At 39.8% G+C, this 19,820-nt stretch overlaps 5 protein-coding genes across 7 annotated transcripts; 1 reads left to right on the forward strand and 4 right to left on the reverse strand.

Moving 5' to 3' along the window:
* Positions 1–836: 836 nt before the first annotated feature.
* On the reverse strand, positions 837–4,955 carry LOC116919559 (RING finger protein nhl-1-like). Its single transcript, XM_032925576.2, has 11 exons — positions 4,728–4,955; positions 4,337–4,624; positions 4,113–4,232; positions 3,822–4,031; positions 3,385–3,740; positions 2,829–3,045; positions 2,543–2,642; positions 2,025–2,188; positions 1,669–1,782; positions 1,412–1,568; positions 837–1,340 (listed from the first exon to the last, which is right to left on the reverse strand). Exons 1-11 carry the CDS (start codon positions 4,953–4,955, stop codon positions 1,150–1,152), a joined length of 2,145 nt encoding a protein of 714 aa, XP_032781467.1. The 3' UTR covers positions 837–1,149.
* On the reverse strand, positions 4,858–9,626 carry LOC116919560 (RNA-binding protein 45-like). 3 transcript variants are annotated; one of them, XM_032925579.2, is made up of 7 exons: positions 9,331–9,625; positions 8,525–9,138; positions 8,268–8,466; positions 7,684–8,173; positions 7,454–7,610; positions 7,270–7,383; positions 4,858–4,994 (listed from the first exon to the last, which is right to left on the reverse strand). In XM_032925579.2, exons 1-6 carry the CDS (start codon positions 9,542–9,544, stop codon positions 7,270–7,272), a joined length of 1,788 nt encoding a protein of 595 aa, XP_032781470.1. In that variant the 5' UTR covers positions 9,545–9,625; the 3' UTR covers positions 4,858–4,994. The 3 variants fall into 3 exon arrangements, with proteins under 3 accessions (XP_032781470.1, XP_032781469.1, XP_032781468.1); XM_032925578.2 differs by lacking the exon at positions 4,858–4,994 and adding an exon at positions 5,977–7,030 and having other exon boundaries at positions 9,331–9,626; XM_032925577.2 differs by lacking the exon at positions 4,858–4,994 and adding an exon at positions 5,977–6,986 and having other exon boundaries at positions 9,331–9,623.
* Positions 9,627–11,095: 1,469 nt separating this feature from the next.
* LOC116919562 (S-methyl-5'-thioadenosine phosphorylase) lies at positions 11,096–12,687 on the forward strand. Its single transcript, XM_032925581.2, has 7 exons — positions 11,096–11,260; positions 11,315–11,460; positions 11,527–11,694; positions 11,788–12,043; positions 12,188–12,275; positions 12,356–12,477; positions 12,535–12,687. Exons 1-7 carry the CDS (start codon positions 11,246–11,248, stop codon positions 12,562–12,564), a joined length of 825 nt encoding a protein of 274 aa, XP_032781472.1. The 5' UTR covers positions 11,096–11,245; the 3' UTR covers positions 12,565–12,687.
* Positions 12,688–12,691: 4 nt separating this feature from the next.
* On the reverse strand, positions 12,692–14,721 carry LOC116919561 (V-type proton ATPase subunit C). Its single transcript, XM_032925580.2, has 9 exons — positions 14,565–14,721; positions 14,201–14,504; positions 13,952–14,138; positions 13,795–13,893; positions 13,561–13,722; positions 13,398–13,491; positions 13,237–13,334; positions 13,045–13,174; positions 12,692–12,979 (listed from the first exon to the last, which is right to left on the reverse strand). Exons 2-9 carry the CDS (start codon positions 14,484–14,486, stop codon positions 12,878–12,880), a joined length of 1,158 nt encoding a protein of 385 aa, XP_032781471.1. The 5' UTR covers positions 14,487–14,504; positions 14,565–14,721; the 3' UTR covers positions 12,692–12,877.
* Positions 14,722–15,144: 423 nt separating this feature from the next.
* LOC116919558 (protein toll) lies at positions 15,145–19,334 on the reverse strand. Its single transcript, XM_032925575.2, has 3 exons — positions 16,349–19,334; positions 16,170–16,275; positions 15,145–16,096 (listed from the first exon to the last, which is right to left on the reverse strand). The coding sequence occupies exons 1-3, from the start codon at positions 19,084–19,086 to the stop codon at positions 15,668–15,670; spliced, it is 3,273 nt and encodes a 1,090-aa protein (XP_032781466.2). The 5' UTR covers positions 19,087–19,334; the 3' UTR covers positions 15,145–15,667.
* Between the last annotated feature and the right edge of the window lie 486 nt (positions 19,335–19,820).

Below are 19,820 nucleotides of genomic sequence, written 5' to 3' on the forward strand. Positions count from 1 at the left end.
AGGTGGGCCGTAGAAACAGCCGCATTATACGGAGAGACTAGCCAGGGAGCTAAACAAAGTTATGAAGATGGCAGATGTTCATTTGTTGTGTACGCCGTTCATATTGCATATTCAGCGGCATGCTGAATATGCAAGATCGGGAGTCGGCGCAACGCGCGGTAATACGCATACGTGCCGTAATGCATTAGTGCACACACCCCTATATATTGTGGTAACGGAGAACTTTCAAGATAAAAGATCGGGTCAATCCTCGGAGAGAGCAAATTTATCTCTCCTGTTGCTATGCTTTAATTCTGTTCTGATGCCGCGGTGCTAGGACGCTGGACGTGACATGGTTCACGCTATCTGGCAGAGCTGGCGGGGGTGGGAGAGGAAAGGAGATGAAGACGAATACAGAAGAAAGGGCGAGAAAGTAAAGAAGACGGACATACTGTCGTGAGATCCCTACCAATCTGGCATGTAATGGTCCCGCCAAAGGCGAAGGAAAAGAAGAGCCGAGCAGGCTCACCAATCAACACTTTTTGCATTGACGAAAAAGAAAGAGAAAAGAAGCAAAGACAAAAGAGAGATCGTTGCAGAAAAAGCGTAGAGAAGGATAAAAAAAAAAAAAGAGGTTGACAACAAGACGAGACAAAGATGGAAAAGAGCTGCGGTGCTGATGACGTCGGCTTTATCTATCGCCATTCATTTTTTTGTTTTTTTTTTTGTCTCTTTCATCCTCGCTGTCTATTATCTAAACGATAGAAAGACTAGTAGGCGGAAGGCTGCGGTTGCTTGGTGCAAAATTCTGCCGTCCTATCCAGCTGTTTTCCAAGGAAATCATTATAATAAAAATGTAGTATATAATAGACGTGTATTACTTTCAACATTCAACTTGGAAATCAGGAGAGGGGTAACAAAGATTTCATTTCGAATTTTCCATCATATAATTTTTCTATTTTGAGACTAGTTAGTAAGCAGAAACCAGAAAGGGAAGACACGCTGGTGGAACATGCGTGACCGATAAGATGCGACAGCGTAGAACACGAACAGCACAAAAAGAATTCGAGCCACACGTCATCGATTTCCCAACTACTCCATCCTGCTTCTTTTTTTGTGACGGTCACGAATTCAGCAGAGAATAGTGGGAAGTGGTCGCTTAGGAACCAATCAGAAGAATTGTATGCAATGGTTCTTGAAGTCGGTGACAATAATATCCATATCCTTGGAAAGGGTCAGTCCAGAAATCCAATTAAATTGACCGGGGCCTGCCCCTTTGGTCCCTAGTGTTCGCACAAAGTTGCCGTTCGGACGAAAAATTTGAATTCTCCCGTTGCCATTATCACCAACTAGAATAAATCCTAACACGCCATAAAAGAACGTTCAATTTTCCTAATTATACAATACATTTGGCGAAGGATTGGGAGAGAACCTTGATCATCGATGGCCAGACATTCAGGATGTTGGAATTGACCGCGTTGCGTACCCCGGAAGCCGAAGACGACGACCAGTTCACCGTTTGTTCCAAAGACTTTAATCCTGCAATTACCAAAATCGCAGACAGCTATCCGTGATCCATCGGGTGAGACCTTGTAGCAAACATAAAACAGGCCGAATCAAAACACAGCCATACGTAATTTTTGCCAAATGTCAATCTTCAACTTGCGCTTGTATATAGAAGAGCCTTACCGCCACTCCGGTTGGTTCGCTAAATTCCTTCTTTTGGTAGAGCTTCCCACCGGGGAGGGTCATCGACGAGACGACGCCCAATTCTCGGAAATAGATGCCATTTCGATCGAGGACCTTGTTACGCGAATAGCGCACACAAAGCCCGACATGAAAGAAAGACACAATCGTTAGAGAGGGCTTTTTGTCACGTGGCTTAGGCTTATGGCTTAGAAAACGACCAAGCTGCTCGTTGCTGACAATCGATAATGCTTTAGATTTGTTTCCTCTTCCCAAATTTCACGCGCTTTGGCACATTGAACTCTTGAAAACCAAATGAAATACGAGCAGCTAGGAAGCGAAATTCAAAATGCGCACACCTGGACCCGATCGTTACACGTGTCGCAGACGTAAATGTTGCCATTGCGATCGACGGCGATGCCTTCCGGTGAACGGAAATGGCCAGCTGATGATCCTTCAGCACCGATTTGGCGTTCGTAGGCTCCTTCCTTGTTGAACACTTGAATACAGTTGAGCCACTTGTCTGTAGGTCAATGCAAAATAAAATCATCGAGCTAATTACAGAACAAAAGCCACAGGGAATTGTTCAGAATCAAATAATGATTGACGTTCTGGCATTAATCAACATCCAAGAATTACAACGAAGAAAATGAGAACTGCTTTCCTGTTCCGTTGCCGCAATCTCTGCATATTCTTTATTCGCCTTTTGGTAGCTAACAAGACGAAGCTTCAATTAATTATCGGACCTGCTCTGTATATATAGTTGGAGCGTCGTAACCAGAGTCGGAGAGACTCCAACTTTCTTTGTTCTTTTGTCTCAATCTCTGTGCCAGACATTTCGACATGTGTTGCTTAGACGTACGTAGTACACTTATACCTGTGACGTAGATCTCTTCGGCCACTGTTGAAAACGCAATACCGAAAGGGCAAAGAAAGGTTCCACAATTAGCGGACGGAGTCGTCGTCGTCGATGTGCCCTGAAAGCAAAAAAAAACAAAAACACGTAACTTTAGTACATCATGTCACGCCGAAGCGGAAAGTGATAAACAAGTAGGCCAACCGATGATATAGACAATGAAATAAGATATCTTTCTAACAAAAAAAAAAAAGAATAATAATAATAATAAAATAAAAGATCATTAGTTTAGTGTCGACACACTCACGTGAGACACTGTGCTGCCATTGCTGCCACCTCGTAGGTCCGATCGATAAGGGCTGCCCAAAGATTTTATTATCTTGCCACTCTTGTCGACGACATAAACGCGATGGCTGTCGGTTGCTGCCACGTAGATTTCGCCCGTCCACGGAGAGACGGCCACGCCAGCTGGACGTTGTAAAAGACTGGAGGTGATGCGCTGGCGCGGATGACCAGGCAACGACCTTAACAATTACGATCAAACATAAAAAAATAAAAAAAAAACATTTATCTCTGTCGTTTTGTGACGCTTCATACAAAAGAAATGTCAGCTCAACCTTTCACGTATCTCATGTCACACTCAAACGAGCGACTCGGTTATACACACACATATACTTTTGCACATGATTCATTTCCTGCTTCGTCCAGCTTCACGCCCCTCCTTCCGCACCATAAAACATCAATCATGGATGTGCTTCATTCTCGTTATCTGGTTTGACTTTTCATTTTTTTATTTTTTTCTTTCCCAAATGCTAACTTCCTATGACGCATTAGGTTACAGGGGGGTGGGCGCGGTTCATTACCTGTAGTAGAGAGATTGCTTATCAGCAGTTGACTGATATTCAGGTGGCTTTTTACAGTCGGTAGGTGGTGCCGAATAGGATGCCAAATGGGCAGGCTCGCTGGGGTCGGTGAAAAGCACTCGTCTGTTTCTCGTGCGGCTATGGGTCGATGATTCGTTCGAAACGGAAGAACAAACGGAAGCATGAAGTACTGCGGCAGAAGCAGTGGAAATGGAGGTTGCGACGCATCCATCTGTCTCTTCCATCTCTGTCGATTGACAAGTCAGCGACAACTCTTCACTATCGAAAATCAAGCGAGTCGTGCCGCAAAGTCGCGCCGTTTGCAAGATGGCTTCCGACTGCTTCAGCACGTCCGCCTATCGAACAATATGCAAGAAAAAGCCATAAAGTTGAAGATCGATTAACGATGGTGGGTTTATTTTTTTAAAAACGTATACATTTGGAACGGGCTCTTCATCACGCGATCCAATGGTCGGAGTCTGAGCCAAGATTTGATCGCAAAGTTCTTGGATTTCCGTGAATTTTGCTGCTTCCTCCTCGCGCCACAACTTCAATTTCACTAATAGCTGTTCCTGTTTCTCCGACAGTTGCTGCATTTGGATAGCAACAGAAGCTCGTACGTTGTCGCGTATTTTCTTATAGCGCGCCTGTACCAACAAATTCATTCAATTACACACTGGAACACGAGTGGAGGCGAAATGAAACCATTCGCAGCATTTGCAGCTAACCTTAGATTCTTGTTTGATTAAACACAGCCGCTGTTTCTCGGCAAACAGGTCGTCAATTACATCTGACCAATTCTTCTTCAATTGTGTGGTATGCAGTAGGTGGCAGCTCTTGCAAAACAACTGTTGGTAGCCAAACAAACATGCAGTAATAGAAAAAGATAAGATTAAAATGCATTTCGCAACTGATGTGTAGAGTAAACTTGAACACATGACAGTCAACTCACTTGGTTGCAATGCTGACATGTTACATTACTCTGCGATCTGCATGAACAGCGGAAACAAACATCAATCCCTTTGCTGGTTGCCTCCGTTGAAGTGCTCTCAACTTGTGTGCTGGAATCAGTCGAAAGAGACTCGATAAATGCCTGTAAAAGGATATTCGTTGGGAAAGCGTTGATTCCCTCCAACGGAAGAGCCACCTGAAGCCGACAGGTAGGGCAACTGATGGTAGTTGATTTCTTTTCAGCATAAATCCGCAGGCAGGCCAAGCAAAACGTGTGTTGACATGGCAACTACATAGTGAATTCGTGTAAAAAGAAAATGCATACTTGAATGAACAACGACTTTCTTCCTTCTTATTTGCAAGAACGTTCAAATTCAAATCCAAATAGAGACCATAGTTGGGCGACGTAGCTGTTCCAGGCAAATGGCGCAGCGCACCAAATCTTCCAATGTTTGACTGGCGTGACGAAGAGGCACTTTCGGACGCTCGGACGTCGGACGCTTTTCCTCGTTTAATGTCCGGGATCGACGAAGATTCTTATGACGGCTGGTGTTCGGATTTGCTCCGGATCCATGGCTGTTATGTTTACTCGCTTCTTTATCCGTTACGACGAGAGGCATTTTGACGTATCCTTTATGTTACGGGTCGCAAGTTTACAGCTAAAATAAAGAGGTAATAGTTATAACTTGAGTTTGTTCACTGCCACACATGCCAACTGACCATGTAAATGCGAAAGACCCTAAACAAGAATAACGACTAACGACTAGACATTCAGAATTATTCCGTAAACTAAAAGTCCTTGCATAAGACGGCAAGATAAGACGAATATCATCATCACAACTTCATATGAGAAAACCTTATCAGTACATTTTTCATGTTTTGGAAATGCATGCATCAGTAGTTAGCCTACAAGAAATTTAATCTGGCTACATATCATTTACTACTTGTTGCACATAAAAAACTGTGACGATAGAAAAAAATTTTTTTTTTTGCTTTAAAAAGCGGTCTATAAATTATTTTTCTCGGTAATTTTTAATTTAGCGACGTACTCGTTATGCAACTTTTTGAGATCTTTTCAATTATTGGTCAATAGCTTAACGCTGTTTGGTTACTTGGAGTATATATCCATTACTATCTCGAATGTGATCCATGATTGTAAATTTATGGGAATTAAGAGACGGGACAATGTCATAAAGAAATGGATGTTGCTTATTTGTACACAATGCCGCTAACTTTTTAAACAACCGTCGTAGTCCATTAAAAATGAACAACCAAAGACGAGTAAACTAAAAGATTCATAATCTACAATTTGACAAAAGTGATGATGGCGATGCACTAAAAAAAAAAATTACCTGGCGGGTTGGGGTGGTCACGTGTCGTGAAGCGTTACGTAATTTTAAATCATACAGTTGGCACACCGTCACGTCGCGTTGTCCCGATTATCTTCCGTCGCGAACGAAGTCACCTCGTCAAACATGCCTCGTAGTGTTACATAAGGATTGGGGGATAGTCAGAGGACAGAGACTTGGAATGGAAAGACGCTCGGAAATGTTTTGTTTTTGCTTATTTCTTGTTGTTTTTTTTTGCCAAAAAAGATTTTCTTTTTTTAAATATTTTTAAATAAGTATTTGTTGTTACTTGTAACATTGTAAGTAGTGTATTCATCACCCGAGAAAAAAAGTATGAAAGAGAACGATATTATATCAACGATTCGTAAATAACGTTTCTTAATAAACTCCCATAGAAAAAGAAAAAAGGGGAAAAAATATGGGAGAGGGGAGGAAAATTCTTGTGAGAGTATCTGAATCAGACCAACGGAGTGCGGTAGCAATACCGCTAATTTCATTTAATAATAATATTGTACATTTTCAAGAAAGGAAATGCGTTTCCTGCGTTCCAAGAACCACAAGATGAACGGACGGCATGTAACATCGAATACTTATTAGTTTTTCTGATTTTTTTTTTGTTTTAAATCGTGAACAATTTAGCTGCGTCTAATTAATCAACCGGCTCTGAGGGGTAGCGAGAATGATAAGAGAAATATTGTAAAAAAAAACAAAAAAAAAAAAAAAAAAAAGATGGAAAAAAGGGTTTAGGCGTAAACGGACACGCAAATACATACAGACAAGACATATTGACAAACAAACTGCCGCTACAAAATTTAGATCAAATTTTACTTCTTTACCCTTCTGCCCTTGCCAATTCCCACTCGAATACAAGAAGCGTATGAACTAATAGGGGAAGTGTTAACTGAAGAGAGATGGGAAAGGCAGGGACCTCACAAACAAACTACAACATAGAAAGTTTCCATGCTTAGGGGGAAAATCAACCATTCCCGATTGCTTCGTCATTTACTTCCGAGACCTTATCATAATTATTAGATCAGCTTCCGTAAACTTGATTTTCGCGTGGGAAAAGAGACGGGATTGTAAAATTTAAATAGCTTCCGGTGCTGGCAGAGAAATTCGTCCCATCTGATCAAAACAGTAGATTTTTTTTTTCTTTCTTTTAACTACGCGATGTTTCGGTTTCTTTTTATAAAAAGGGAAATTGATTCTAACGAGTGCAGTTTTGTGTTAGCTACAGTATAAGCCGCAGTCGTAGTCGGGTTGTCCAAGGTCCGTCAACACAACGGTCGGTCGGGGAGTTTGCTGGCATGAGGAAAACAAATGTCAATCGTGAAAACGAATCCGTACTCAAGAGAGGAGAAAAGAGATAGTGAAAGGAAAAAATAAATAATAATAATAAAAATAAAATAAACGCATAAAATTTAAATCTTTCTTTCCTTGTCTTAACTATAAAAAGTTGCAACGAAAAGTAATAAAATAAAAGTTACGTAAAGAAAAATTGCGTAACGAAAAATTGAGCAATTGAAAATTTGTTTAGAGTATGGGTAGAAACTGCGCAGTGCAAAAGCAACAGAGGAAATCTTACCTATTGCTCTTCGATGCGGATTCGTTTACGTAGAGTATCGTTGTTGGTCGCGTTTGGAGGCTCTGCTGTCATCACTTTTAATCGGGAACCACAGACCTCTTGCCCGTGCAATGTCTGTCATAAGCCATAAGCTTGTGTCATGCAGAGAATAAAATAAGACGAGCGTCTAATTGTTTGTTTGTACCATTAGCGCTCTGTCGGCGGAGTCCTTGTCGGCATACTTGGCGTAACCGCATGATCTGCCACCCAACATGTAGACATCAATCAGGTGACCGAAGCGACCAAAAATATCCTTCAGTACATAGATTGGAGGTGGTGTTGGCTGACACACTATAAATAACCTGGTAAAAATACAAAGAAAATCAAGCGTTAATTTACTTTAAATCAGTCAACTGCAACGCCTGATGCGGATACCTTTCCCCAACGGGAGAATCCATTGGGGCCAGAGGCTGAGGGGTAGGAAGTTTGACGGAGCAGTACGAAGGGTCATAAGTTTCACCCGAATAATTATTATTGGTTGGTGCCTGGCTAGGTGATAGCGGGATCCCTTGAGTAGACAGGGCCCCTAACATTTCCAAATGGCCCATCAATTCATGTCTTTCATCTGTGCCGTTTACGGCGTGTTTCGAGGGGGACTGGAGGAAACCTTGCCCCAAACCGGAGGCAGCTTGAATCAAAGAAGTCGCTTGTGCAATCGTCTCGGCTAACGTTGCTAAATTATTATGAAGCGCTGCTGTTCGGGCAGCGTTGTTTGGTGTTATCAACCCATGATAAGGCGCGCCAACTGGCGATGGATTCGTTGTAGGTACGGGTTGAACGTTATTTTCCATCCCTCCTTGACCTTGCAGTCCAGATAGAAATGGTAATCGTGTACCGGATCCAACCGGGGTCAAGCAATTAACGCCTATGACAAAAATAACATGTTAATTAGAATTGGAGAGGGTTGGGGGATACAGTCGAAGAAACATGCAAAACGATGTAAAAAAAAAAAACCCTACCTGCATATTGCACTGAAGTTTGGACATTTGTCGTGGGAAGTGTTGCTGATGACGTACTTCGACTTGGCTCTGCATTTATGTAATCAAATTTAACGATCAGCCTCTGTCCTGGTGGGTATTCAAAGCCATGAAGTTTTTCTTTCGCGTAGGACGCTGCTTGAGCATTGTTGTAAACGGCAGTATATTGACATCTTCCTTGCTGCAAAATGAAACAAGATGTAAAATGCTACGTTAAAAGAGATATGTAATTGTCACACCTGGCGATTCTTGGTTTCTCTCTTTTCGCAATAATCCAAACCGGGAATAATATCAAACAATTTCCACAACTGATCTTGGTTAACAGAAGAAGAGGCAACCACTGCGAGGCGAGAAAACCCTTCGGTACTTGTAGCGGTATGATTCTCGTAGGGGAACACATCGTAGTTGCTGGTTGTCGAAGAAGCACTGCCAATATTGGATTGAGAACTATCTGCATGTATTGGCTTAGGCGGTCTGGGGTCGGCGAAGACAGGTTTGAACGATCGTTCGCAGCACTCAAAGGCTTTGGCAGTGTGTGACACACGATGATACTTTACATAGGCGAAGCCTTTGCTTTCTTTGGTGTTTTTATCCTTAACAATTGAAACATAGTCTATGTCACCAAACTGAGCAAAATGATCTCTTAATTCTGAATCATTCATGGATTTGGGAACAACAACAAAAAGTCGCAGCAATCTTTCTTCTTCATTTGAATCTCTTCTTGATCCTTGTTCACGACTGTGAGCAATCAAAACTTTTAATGGTCGGGGATGGCAGCCTATACATCTACCATTCATCTCTTCCATTGCTGTTGCAGCTTCAGAGGTTTTGGAAAATTTTACATAGGCCACACCTAGGACAAAAATGTTTATGTAGAGGTGATTGCTAAGAGGAGAATTTGAATATAACACCATTAGCTACTGGTTTAGTGTTTCAAACCCATTTTAAACAATGCTTTTGTACAGCAGAATTTACAAGAGTCTAAAAGAATGACCACCCTAATAAGTTTCAATCTAAAAAATGGATAATAGAGAAAGGTGGGTACCTTTGGGCTCGCCTGTAGTTCGATCTTTGACCATCCAGATTTCTTCTATGGTTCCGTATTTATGAAACGCTTCACGAAAATCATCTTCTGTCACTGATTTACCGCACACGATAAAAAGTCTTGAGTTTGGAGGTTCGTCTTGTTTACTCTCCTTAAGGGAAGGATGAGAATCTCGATGGAGATCCCCCGACACATTTGGCTTTCTATCAGCCATTTTTCATCCCTTTTCTATACTTTCTTCTTCTTCTTGCAAGTTATTGGAGTCGACGTCATCACGCCAATCGTCGTCTGCTCACAAGGTTTCTAAACAACAATTCAACAGCCGCGCTTTTCAAAGCTGGCTAGTTGTGGTTGTAGTCGTTTGTCGGCAATTTATTGCTGCACCTGTAATATACCCTTTACAGAAAGAAATAAAATAAATACAAACGTAAAAATGTAGTTTTTCATCGTCACGCATTTAACTGTACGTGACAAAAACCTTGAAACCCAAGCCTGAAAATGTCAATAATATCCTCGCAATCCACGTTTACGTAATTACCATTAACAGGCAAAAAATACCACCAACAGTGTCTTTTAACCAGCCTAGCATTATAACAAACAAAAATCCCGTTTGCATCACAAACTGGTGGTGACATACTTATCAGAAGACATAATTTCTCGATAGGGATTCCAAGTAGTAGCTACATGACTGACATGACCAACACCGATACCTTTTTTCTCGATATTTTTGTCAACAGATGGCGAGTGATTTCACGGTGGTTTCGATTAGGGAAACATGGCAACAGGGCACAATTTGTGAAGAATTTTCAGAAAAAAGTAAAAAAAATCTCTTCTTTATATCTATTGGATCAAGTATGTGTACAGCACACATTTTTTCTATAAAATTTTTGTGTTTATGGAAATTCTTCGAGATTTTTTACGGGAATGGATAGCCCTCATCAAAAGCTTTTCACTGCACCTAAATTTTTGTAGTTATGGTTCTCCCGATAATAATAATTTTAACTTCTTGTAATAGTGGGAGGAGGGGAAACAACGAAAAAGCTAAAACTTTTGACTCTTTGTTCAAGCTTTGTTTTTACGTTTTTCATTTTCTAAATATAAGTATTAGATTCCTATTAACGTCAAGAATGCCTGATTTAATTTCAAAATTTAAATGTAATTATTTATAATTAAAGTATGGTAAAATAATTATAGACACAGCACTTTGACTTGTATAAAAACCGGAAGCTACTGGGGCGACGGCTGAAAAATCGAAAACTTTTACTCGTGATTTGGGAATTGATTTTGTTTTTTGTACATCCTAAATACTATTATTAAATCCCGCCTAATACTGGAATGTCACAATGTAATTTTGAATGTTAATATAGTCGTTTTTAATTAAATTCAAAGTACTAAAGCTGGTATGGAACACCAGACGGTACTGGCGCGACAGCCAAACGATATTTAAAAAAGTACCTAACAGCGGAACAGGCACTGAACTACATTTATAAAAACCACAAAATTTGATTAATTAAATGGTGACTCTAAAAATACATCTAAAATTGGAAAAATAATAGGCATTTTATTGCTCAGATAAAAAAAAGAACAAATAGTAATGTAATGTCGACTGGGTCAAATATATTTACTGAGCGGTGAGCGCAACACCAAAATATTAATTTTTTCAACTTTATTTGCGTTTAAGTATTCTGTCACAAATTTTACAGAAATGAATAGCTCTTATTCGTTGCATTTAAATTTTTGACGTTTACTTTTTCCGATAATAATTATTATTTAAATTTCTTGATAAAAACACTGGCATCTTTTGGGAGAAATCAAAACCATCCCATTCAAAATCTAATTTACGAGCCAGTGCTATCGCACTCACGATTCACGAAACACCACAACCACGTGAAGTTCATTTCTGCTTTCAGAAACCATGTCTAAAGTCAAGGTAGGAAATAGACGCAATTTAAAACGAACTGAACGAATAATTTCTCATAACTAGATTGGTATAATTGGCGGATCCGGTTTCTATAAACTGGATGCCCTAAAAGACCCGGTAGAAAAATCTGTAACCACCCCTTTTGGTGAACCTTCAGATGCTTTGGTCTCCGGTAAAATCGAGGGGGTAGACTGTGTAGTACTTGCGAGGTGGTTTAACATCTATTATTTTATTTATGTGGGTTTCCCAATGTTGTTTAATTGGTATTTTTGCAGACACAATCGCAAGCATGGAATAATGCCCACCAACATCAATTACCGAGCTAACATCTGGGCATTAAAGGAAGAAGGGTGCACTCATGTTATTGTTTCTACAGCATGTGGGTCTTTGCAAGAAGCAATAGCTCCTGGTGAACTTGTTATTCTGGATCAGTTCATTGACAGGTAAAGACATATAGTGGTTAAATGTTGCCATACTAAGTGTTACATTCAATACTAATCAACTTTCTATATGTAAAACAAATCAAATAATTTTAGAACTACAAAAAGAGCCCAAACATTTTATGATGGAACATGTGGGCAGCTTCCTGGCATCTGTCACCTGCCAGTAGCTGAACCATTTTGTTCTCTTACCCGTGATTGCCTGAAAAAAGCTGCAGAAGCATCCAACATACCCGTACACCCTTCAGGGACCTGTGTCACCATTGAAGGACCTCGCTTTTCGTCCAAAGCTGAAAGTTTTCTTTTCAAATCCTGGGGAGGCCATGTGATTAACATGACAACTGTTCCAGAGGTAATTTGAGTTCAAAAGTTGGAATTGTCATTTCTATGAAAATTAAGTGGGATTTCTCTTACAACGTATGTATTGCTGTACCATATTTGTTAGTTTCAGTAAGATGTGGATTCTACTATTAATTGTTTTTCCCAATGGTTTTAGTGCATTTTGGCCAAAGAAGCTGGACTTTGCTATGCTGCCATAGCAATGGCAACTGATTACGATTGCTGGCATCCGCATAACGAGAATGGTGAGGTTGCCAAAACGGACTACTAACCCTTCTATTAACATTTGGATGCCTATTTCACCATTCGTATTTTTTTTTTACAGTCAGTGTAGAACTTGCATTGACGACTTTCCGTGAAAACGTCGGGAAAGTTACTCAAGTATTGTGCGCTGCAGTTCCTATTATAGCAAAGTTAGATTGGACAGTCACCATTCGGGAATTGAAAGTAATTCATTTGCATAAAAGCAATGGATTCCAATTAACCTCCCATAAATTGTTTTAGGATGCTGTTCAACAAAACGTTATGATTTGATACATTCGCCAAATCATCCCAATTTCGTTACTGCCGGAAATTGTGCAACACCATTGTTACTAACTGTAGTATTTTAAGCAATTGCGTGTAATATGACATTAAACAAAGGGATGACATTGAGAACGTAAACGTTTTTCGGGTATTTATTACTGGTTGACTATACACATGCACATCTGTTAAACACCATCCTTGTCAGTATAGAACACCATATTTTTAAAAGGAGTGAAAGAGGAATGTTAGCTAGACATAAATTCATCTGTAGAGAGAAAACGCTAAATAGCCTCCACTTTTATATTGGCTGGAAGTCGGTGGCTTAGATTTTTCCCGGGAGGTCTATCATGTCTATGTTGATTTTGTAATAAACGTAGGGATAATACTCCGCTTGACCGAAAACTAAACCGGGAATGTCGACATTCTGTTCAGCGTCAAGAAAAAAGAATGCGTTAAAAAGTTATTGATTAGAGAAAGGACTTTACATACATCGTGCGCGCTTTGAAGGGCAGAATTATCCAAGTGAAGGTATAACTGGCTGAGCACTTCCCGTAAACGTTTGGTCGATTTTTTATTTGGTTGCAGTAACATCGCTTGGAAGTTTACCGGTAGCCCATAACTACAACAGAGTAAGCCTGCTCCAGTTAATAATTTTAATTGATAAGTTAGTAGACGGTTTACCGTAGCACGGATTCTACAAAGACTCGCAGAGCTTTTACATGTACCCAAGCGGTAAATCCTTCGCTGAAATTCACCTTCAACCACCTCACCAATGGGCCCTGCAATGTCGTAATTTCAAATAAAATATGTCAAAAAAAAAAACAGACTGAGTTACTGCTTACAAATTGCTTTTTTTTATCGGTAGCAAGTTTGGTGATTTCGTTCTTTCCGGCGGCTAGCTCTTCTTCATTATAAGTGAAATCACGAACAATAAACCTGATTACGACATGATGCGCTAATTAACGATCAACATAATTTTGACCAGGAACACGTTGTACGAAATACTTGTGTTCACGGGCATGATGTTTAAACTCATCTACCACTTTACGGAAGAGAGTCACGGTAACTAAAGCATTTTCACTATCTTGTGTAACAAGTTGCGATGAACGAGGGACAACCATAGCGGTTAGTTTCTCATATTTGTCCCACCAATCTTGTAGTACAGCTCTATTGATATATTGTTTACCAATAAGAATGAATAAAAAAAAAAAATGAAATGGAATAGAAAAAACTACTTACTTGGGAATAATGACCAAAAGTGTAACTAAATATTCAGAATCCAAAACAAAGTGTTCTTTTTTGACCAGTTCTCCCAGGTTCCGGGTAACTAAACTTCCACTATTAACCAGAACAATTTTGGTTAAATGTACCTTTTTTTTTTATTGTAACAACTTACACTTGTTTTTTCTCCAGACTCTGCAAGTTGCCTTTTAAATTGTTGTATGCAGCAGACTTGGATTTCAAATCTGTCTCTATTTGTCCTACTTGCTTGCTGATTATATCAGCAATATTACGAAGTGATTGCTTAATGGGATATTTGGCCATATCCCATTGAAACCTAGTTAAATAGGTAACCAAATCAACTGTGAAGAAAACAAATATTTTAGAAAATGTCCTGTGGTACTCTAGGTATCAGATTAAATACCTCCATTGGCGAGTAAATTTTCAGCCAGTTTATCTCTCTGATCTTCTAATACTTCACCAAGATACAGGGCTATTTTTCTACTTACTTGTTCCACGTAGACATCAAGCTTACCCAAATCATCAGAGAGACCTACCAATTGATCTAGGGTACCAACTTTTAAATCAGGAACAGCAAACTTCCAATTTGTAGACAAATTGTTTTGATGATGAAGTACATCGTTCAATTTGTCGAAAGTTTGCTGGCAAGTTTTATCGCCAGGAGCAGAAATCAACCAAAATTCGGTCATCCTGATTTCTTGGAGGTACTGTACAATGAAAAAGAAAGATTTTAGAAGAACAACAGTCAAAACATACGAAGCGGTTACCCCTTCTCGACTTCAAGTCACAGGATAAAAGTTGGCCACTGTCACATGATCTTGAGATTGTCTACTTAATAAAAGGCCTGGCATGTTCGGCGAAAGAAACCCAGTTTTGAAACTTAAAACTGCGCTGAAATGACATACTCGTAGCGCCTCAAGTGGTAGAAATCACCGTTTGGCTATGTGTTGTTATTACTTGTGCCTTAAGAGAACGCAAAGAAGGGCGTGCGCCCGTTCACTTTTGGTAAAAGAACGGAAATAAGTCATTGGTTGCATGCACTAGGTAACACATTACATGTACATAATTACCTTTACTAGCATGTAGCACTTTAGAATCTAGACTCCGTATACAAAGATTGGACTATAACATGAATGCGAAATTTATTTAGTTGCGTTCTAAGGGATGACCATATTGCGAAAATCCAGGGGGATATTAAACGTACTAACTAAAGGCCACTTCTAGCTAAGACAGCCTCCATCAACAGGCCCATCGCACATAGTTTTGTTTCCTTGTACTCATTTAGCTTGTATTTTGATCGATTATTAGGTGACAAATAAGACACTGTTTTTTTTTAAACATAAGATGTACCAATATGTCCTCTTTTTTTTATTTTGAATTATTATTTGATTCATTATTATTTTGTAACACGTTTTTTAAGAGCATTGATATACCCAAATGGTAAAAGTTTCGGAACGCTGCATGCACCGTACATTCCAATAAAATTTTCTGCAACCAGACGCTTCAAATCGACAACAGAAGTAGACGAACTCAATTTTTGCTGTTAAGACGCGCACCAAAATCTAATTACTCTGATACATACATGTATGATCGATTCTCGAAAGACTTGAAAGGGGTTGATAGCAATCACGCATTACAAGACAGAGAGCAATAAGAATACAGATACAGGGTAATAAAAAGCTAAATTACAAAAATTAGTCGTGTTAATAGTTTCCCAATGTGAGTTTGGCGCTAAAGCGTTTGTCACATCACTACAAACTTTGTACCACATAAACTAGATTGCACCTCACGACACGTTATAAGGCAAAATGAGCGCACGATATACGTTCCACAAGCGGCACACTTAAATCCTTGTTAAAACCTGGTCGTCTCACTTGGGTGAAGTTGGGAAGAATGGAACCGTAGAACTAGCTGAGCTGGTGGGGGTAAGCGACATCTCAATATCAGGGGGCAAGATTACATGTGCTTTCTGCCTTTCACGGTCAGTGAGCAAAGGCAGTGGTGGAAGTAGATTGGGTTTAATCCCGTTAGCCGTCTCTTTACCTACGGAATCGGCGTGTTCTTTAATGGCTTGTGTTATATTCAAACCAGGTGTCAATGTGTTTTTCTTATGAGGAAGGGCATATCGAAGGCGATCCAAAAAAAACGGATCATCCCATTTCAGATAAGTGTTCAAGGAGAGGTAAGTTTGGAGTTCCTGATCCATTTTATCCTTAGGTGGAAGCTCTCCTTTGACAATGATAATTAATCGCATCCTCTTATCTTTAAGCACTTGGTGATAGGCTGTTCGAAATTCAAGCTAGGCAAATTCATAAAATAAAGGAAATAGATAAAGAAGCTGACATTAAAAAACTATGTACAATTATAATTACTTTGCCCCAAAAACTGTCCAAGAAGTTTTCAGTTAAGACTACAATTGTTCGCTTAGAGGTGGCCACTGAGCGCACAATTTGATCAGGAATCCATTCACCAGCCAACCTAAAATAAAATAAAATAAAATAAAATAAAACACTGAAAATTATTAAGTTGACGATGGAAAGTTTTGAATTACCAATCACGGGAATGAAGGCAAAGTCGGTAATGCGGTAAGCCCAACGGAGGGCGTTCCAGTTGGGGCACGAGGTGTTCGTTAACAAATTTCTCGTCCAAATGAGAGAAACTGATAAAGGCATCATACATGCGTTCGTCATTTTCTTCCTCTTCTTTAACAACACACCATAGACATAATTGGCGGTTGTAAAGCCAGGCAAGGATTACTCGCCGGCAACGGTAAAACAGAAGACAGATAAAGAAGACTAGCAAAGCTAGTAATGGCATAGCTATGGTCAAATATTTTGTCGCGGCAATGGCTGAAGGACAAAGCTTTTCAATTGACAATTCCGATATTAAAAGCCCATTGGCACACATCATCTGGTGAAAGTCTTCCACGCGTTTCCACGAACCATAAATAAATTTCAGTAGAGCTAGATTAGAACAGTCACATCTCCAGGGGTTTCCACCTAAATTGTACGTCAACTTCTGCGTCCCATTCCATGCGTCTACAACTCCAATAGGAATATGGCTGAAATTGTTATGAGAAAGGTCTAGCCGACGGAGTCTAGGGTATCGAAGGTGAAGATTTTGGGCCCAGCTAAGAGAGGTAAAGACGGAGGAGTCCATACCATTGTAACTCAAATCCAGTACGGTGACATCAGCGCAAGAGTTCAACGCGTTTTCGTTGATTTGCCCAATATTGACCGAATTAGAGGAAAGATTCAGTTGGATATCATAACCACCAAGTTGGGGTAGGTGAGTTGGAATGCCAGTCAAATTCTTCTGTTGACATTCAAATAGTAGTGTTCTATCTACTGGCCGCTCGTAGCAACCACACAGATAATTTCCTTTGCATTTGCAAACCAACTGCCGTGGAAGAACTGAAGTCGGTGCTATGCCAGTAAGCGTCGCAGGCTCTTGGCAGGTTAGCTTCGGTGCAATTATTTTCCATGAATGTCTTGCGCCAGGCATTGAACGATTCATGTATTGTGCCATGAAGTACACATTACAGTCGCATACAAGAGGGTTATCATCAAGGAAGATCCGTTTTTTCACAGCAGATTCTTCTAACTTTTCATCGTCAGATCGACCATCAATTGAATTGGCTGATTTGAAATTCACATGTGCGATTTGATTGTGGCGGAGATCAATACTAAAGTCTCGTTGTGGAGATAAACTTGCTATGTCGTTGAACTCCAGAGTAGTTAATAAGTTGTGACTCAATATGAGACGACTTAAAAATTTCATGAAAGACCAATCAGAATAAAGATCCGCAATTTGGTTTCGAGACAGATCAATTGATTCCAGTTTTAAATTGTGCTGCAAAGGAGATTGCCTCCAACCATCAAGAGGATTCACAAGACCTTCGTCAAACTTCAGACGATTGCGAGCCAGATTTATGACAGTTAATTCTGCCAAATGCCTCATTGATTCCGGTTGAATTATTTCAAGTTGGTTATCTTCAAGGTAAAGGTTTTTTAAGGCTCCAACGCCTTGAAAAATGTTGGCTTCAATTCTGACAAGTAGGTTTCCGTTCAACTTGAGTGTATTCAGGAGTCGCAGGCTGGTAAAGGCTTGATTCTCAATAGTTGGAATCAAATTCCATGACAGATCTAAGTGCGTTAAACTAGCCAATCCAACGAACCAATCGGGATTTAAACCAGTTAGTTTATTTCGCGCTAGATTCAGTGTAGTCAGCTGCGTCAAATTTGTAAAAGCATGTTTATCGAAAGAGGATTCGTTGAAAGAACAATTGCTCAGGTCCAGATCCAGCAGCGACTCCAGATTATTGAAGACACCGAGACGAATTCTAGAAAGCTTGGTATTTAGTTGAAGGGATAATTTTTTCAGCATTTTATTGTTCCGAAATATTCCTTCGGGCAGTTCTTCAAGCGAGTTGTTCCGCAAGAAAAGTTCAGTTAATTTTCCGTTAAATTCGAAAGCATCCTTGTCCAAGTTTGTCAACTTATTATTGCTCAGATCTAGGTATGTCAAATTTACTAAAGACTGAAGAACGTGAGAGGGAACTGAATCCAGAAAATTGTTTTGAAGATTCAACTGGAGCAGATTTTGGAGATTACTGAGGGCGCCAAAATCCAATTGGGTAATTTTATTAGAGCCCAATTGAAGGGATCTTAGTAGATGTAGATTCTTGAATATGTGTTGGTTGATCTTTTCTAATTTGTTCTTTTCCAACCACAGTATTTTCAGATTTAACTGATCTTCAAACAAATCATCAGGCAAAAACTCTAATTGATTGTTCTGCAGATAGAGATTTGCAAGTTGTGATATTTTGCGAAATGAGCCATGATGTAGTGTTGGAATAGGGGTACATGACCGAAGTGAGATTTGCTGAATGAAGCTGAGATTCAGATGTCCATCAAAGAATGTGGATAAACTTTCTTTTGGAAGAGGGCAGAAATTGAATTTAAGAATTGAAATATTGCTTGTTGGAATTCCTTTGAGGTATGTATACACAGAGTCAGTGAGAGGATTGGTCTCATTACATGGACACTCAATCACAAATGAACTGATACTACCTTCTTTCACAACGTAACTTGCAGTAAAATAGTCTTCACCGATGGAACATTGTAAGTTAAAATCGCCATTCTCTAACGGAAAACATCGACATTCAGGGTGATAGCTTGAGGAACATTTCCACAAGTTCTCTGAATGCTGATTGACAATTGCACCCAATTCTTGGCCAATAACAGCGGATTGTATAAGAACACAACACAAAAGAAAAAGACGAAACATTTTTAATCGTTTACATTACTTCTGATTTAACATTGTCAATCAATCTGCACAGAGAAGAGAATCATGACCTTGACGTTAACAATATGACGTTCTCGTTTCACGATTCTACGAACTTTCTATCTCCGAGTCAAGGCCTACTTAATGGTTAAGGCCTGTAAACTTGAATACGTACCTCCTATGGCGGTGACGCCTGATGCGTTACCTGGCGACAACCAATCAGAGGAAAAAATTGGTGACTGCGCTATCTGACGCTTGTTGCTGCTACTGCATCGAAAACCTTAATACAAGCACACAACTTGGTCTCCGCGAGACGGTCTCGAAGGGTCGAGACCGTCACCCGTACATCCCAGTGGGACTATCCCGGCCCTCTGATTGGCTCTCTCCCTCTCCTCACCCTATAGCCCCTCCACCCCTTCTGCTTGTGGTGTGTGGCCTGTGGGGCTGTGGCGTGTGTGGAGTAGTCGGGCTGCCGCCTTCATTTGTTTGTTTTTCATGTTTATTTATTTATGATTATTTATGTTTATATTTATTGTTTCTAACTTACTATTTTGTTAATAAACTATTTGTATCTTCATTATATCGTTTTAAATTTTATAGCACAGGAATAAATTAAATATTGGTGTGTTTTCATTATAACTATAGACCAGTTTCGGATGCTGCATTGCAAAATTTAAAAAAATCCAGGGGGGTTTCGATTGCAGGGGAGATAGGAAAAAGGGGGTTTTTGATTTATT

The sequence above is a fragment of the Daphnia magna genome, linkage group LG3 (assembly GCF_020631705.1).
Source record: "Daphnia magna isolate NIES linkage group LG3, ASM2063170v1.1, whole genome shotgun sequence".
Classification (NCBI taxonomy): domain Eukaryota; kingdom Metazoa; phylum Arthropoda; class Branchiopoda; order Diplostraca; family Daphniidae; genus Daphnia; species Daphnia magna.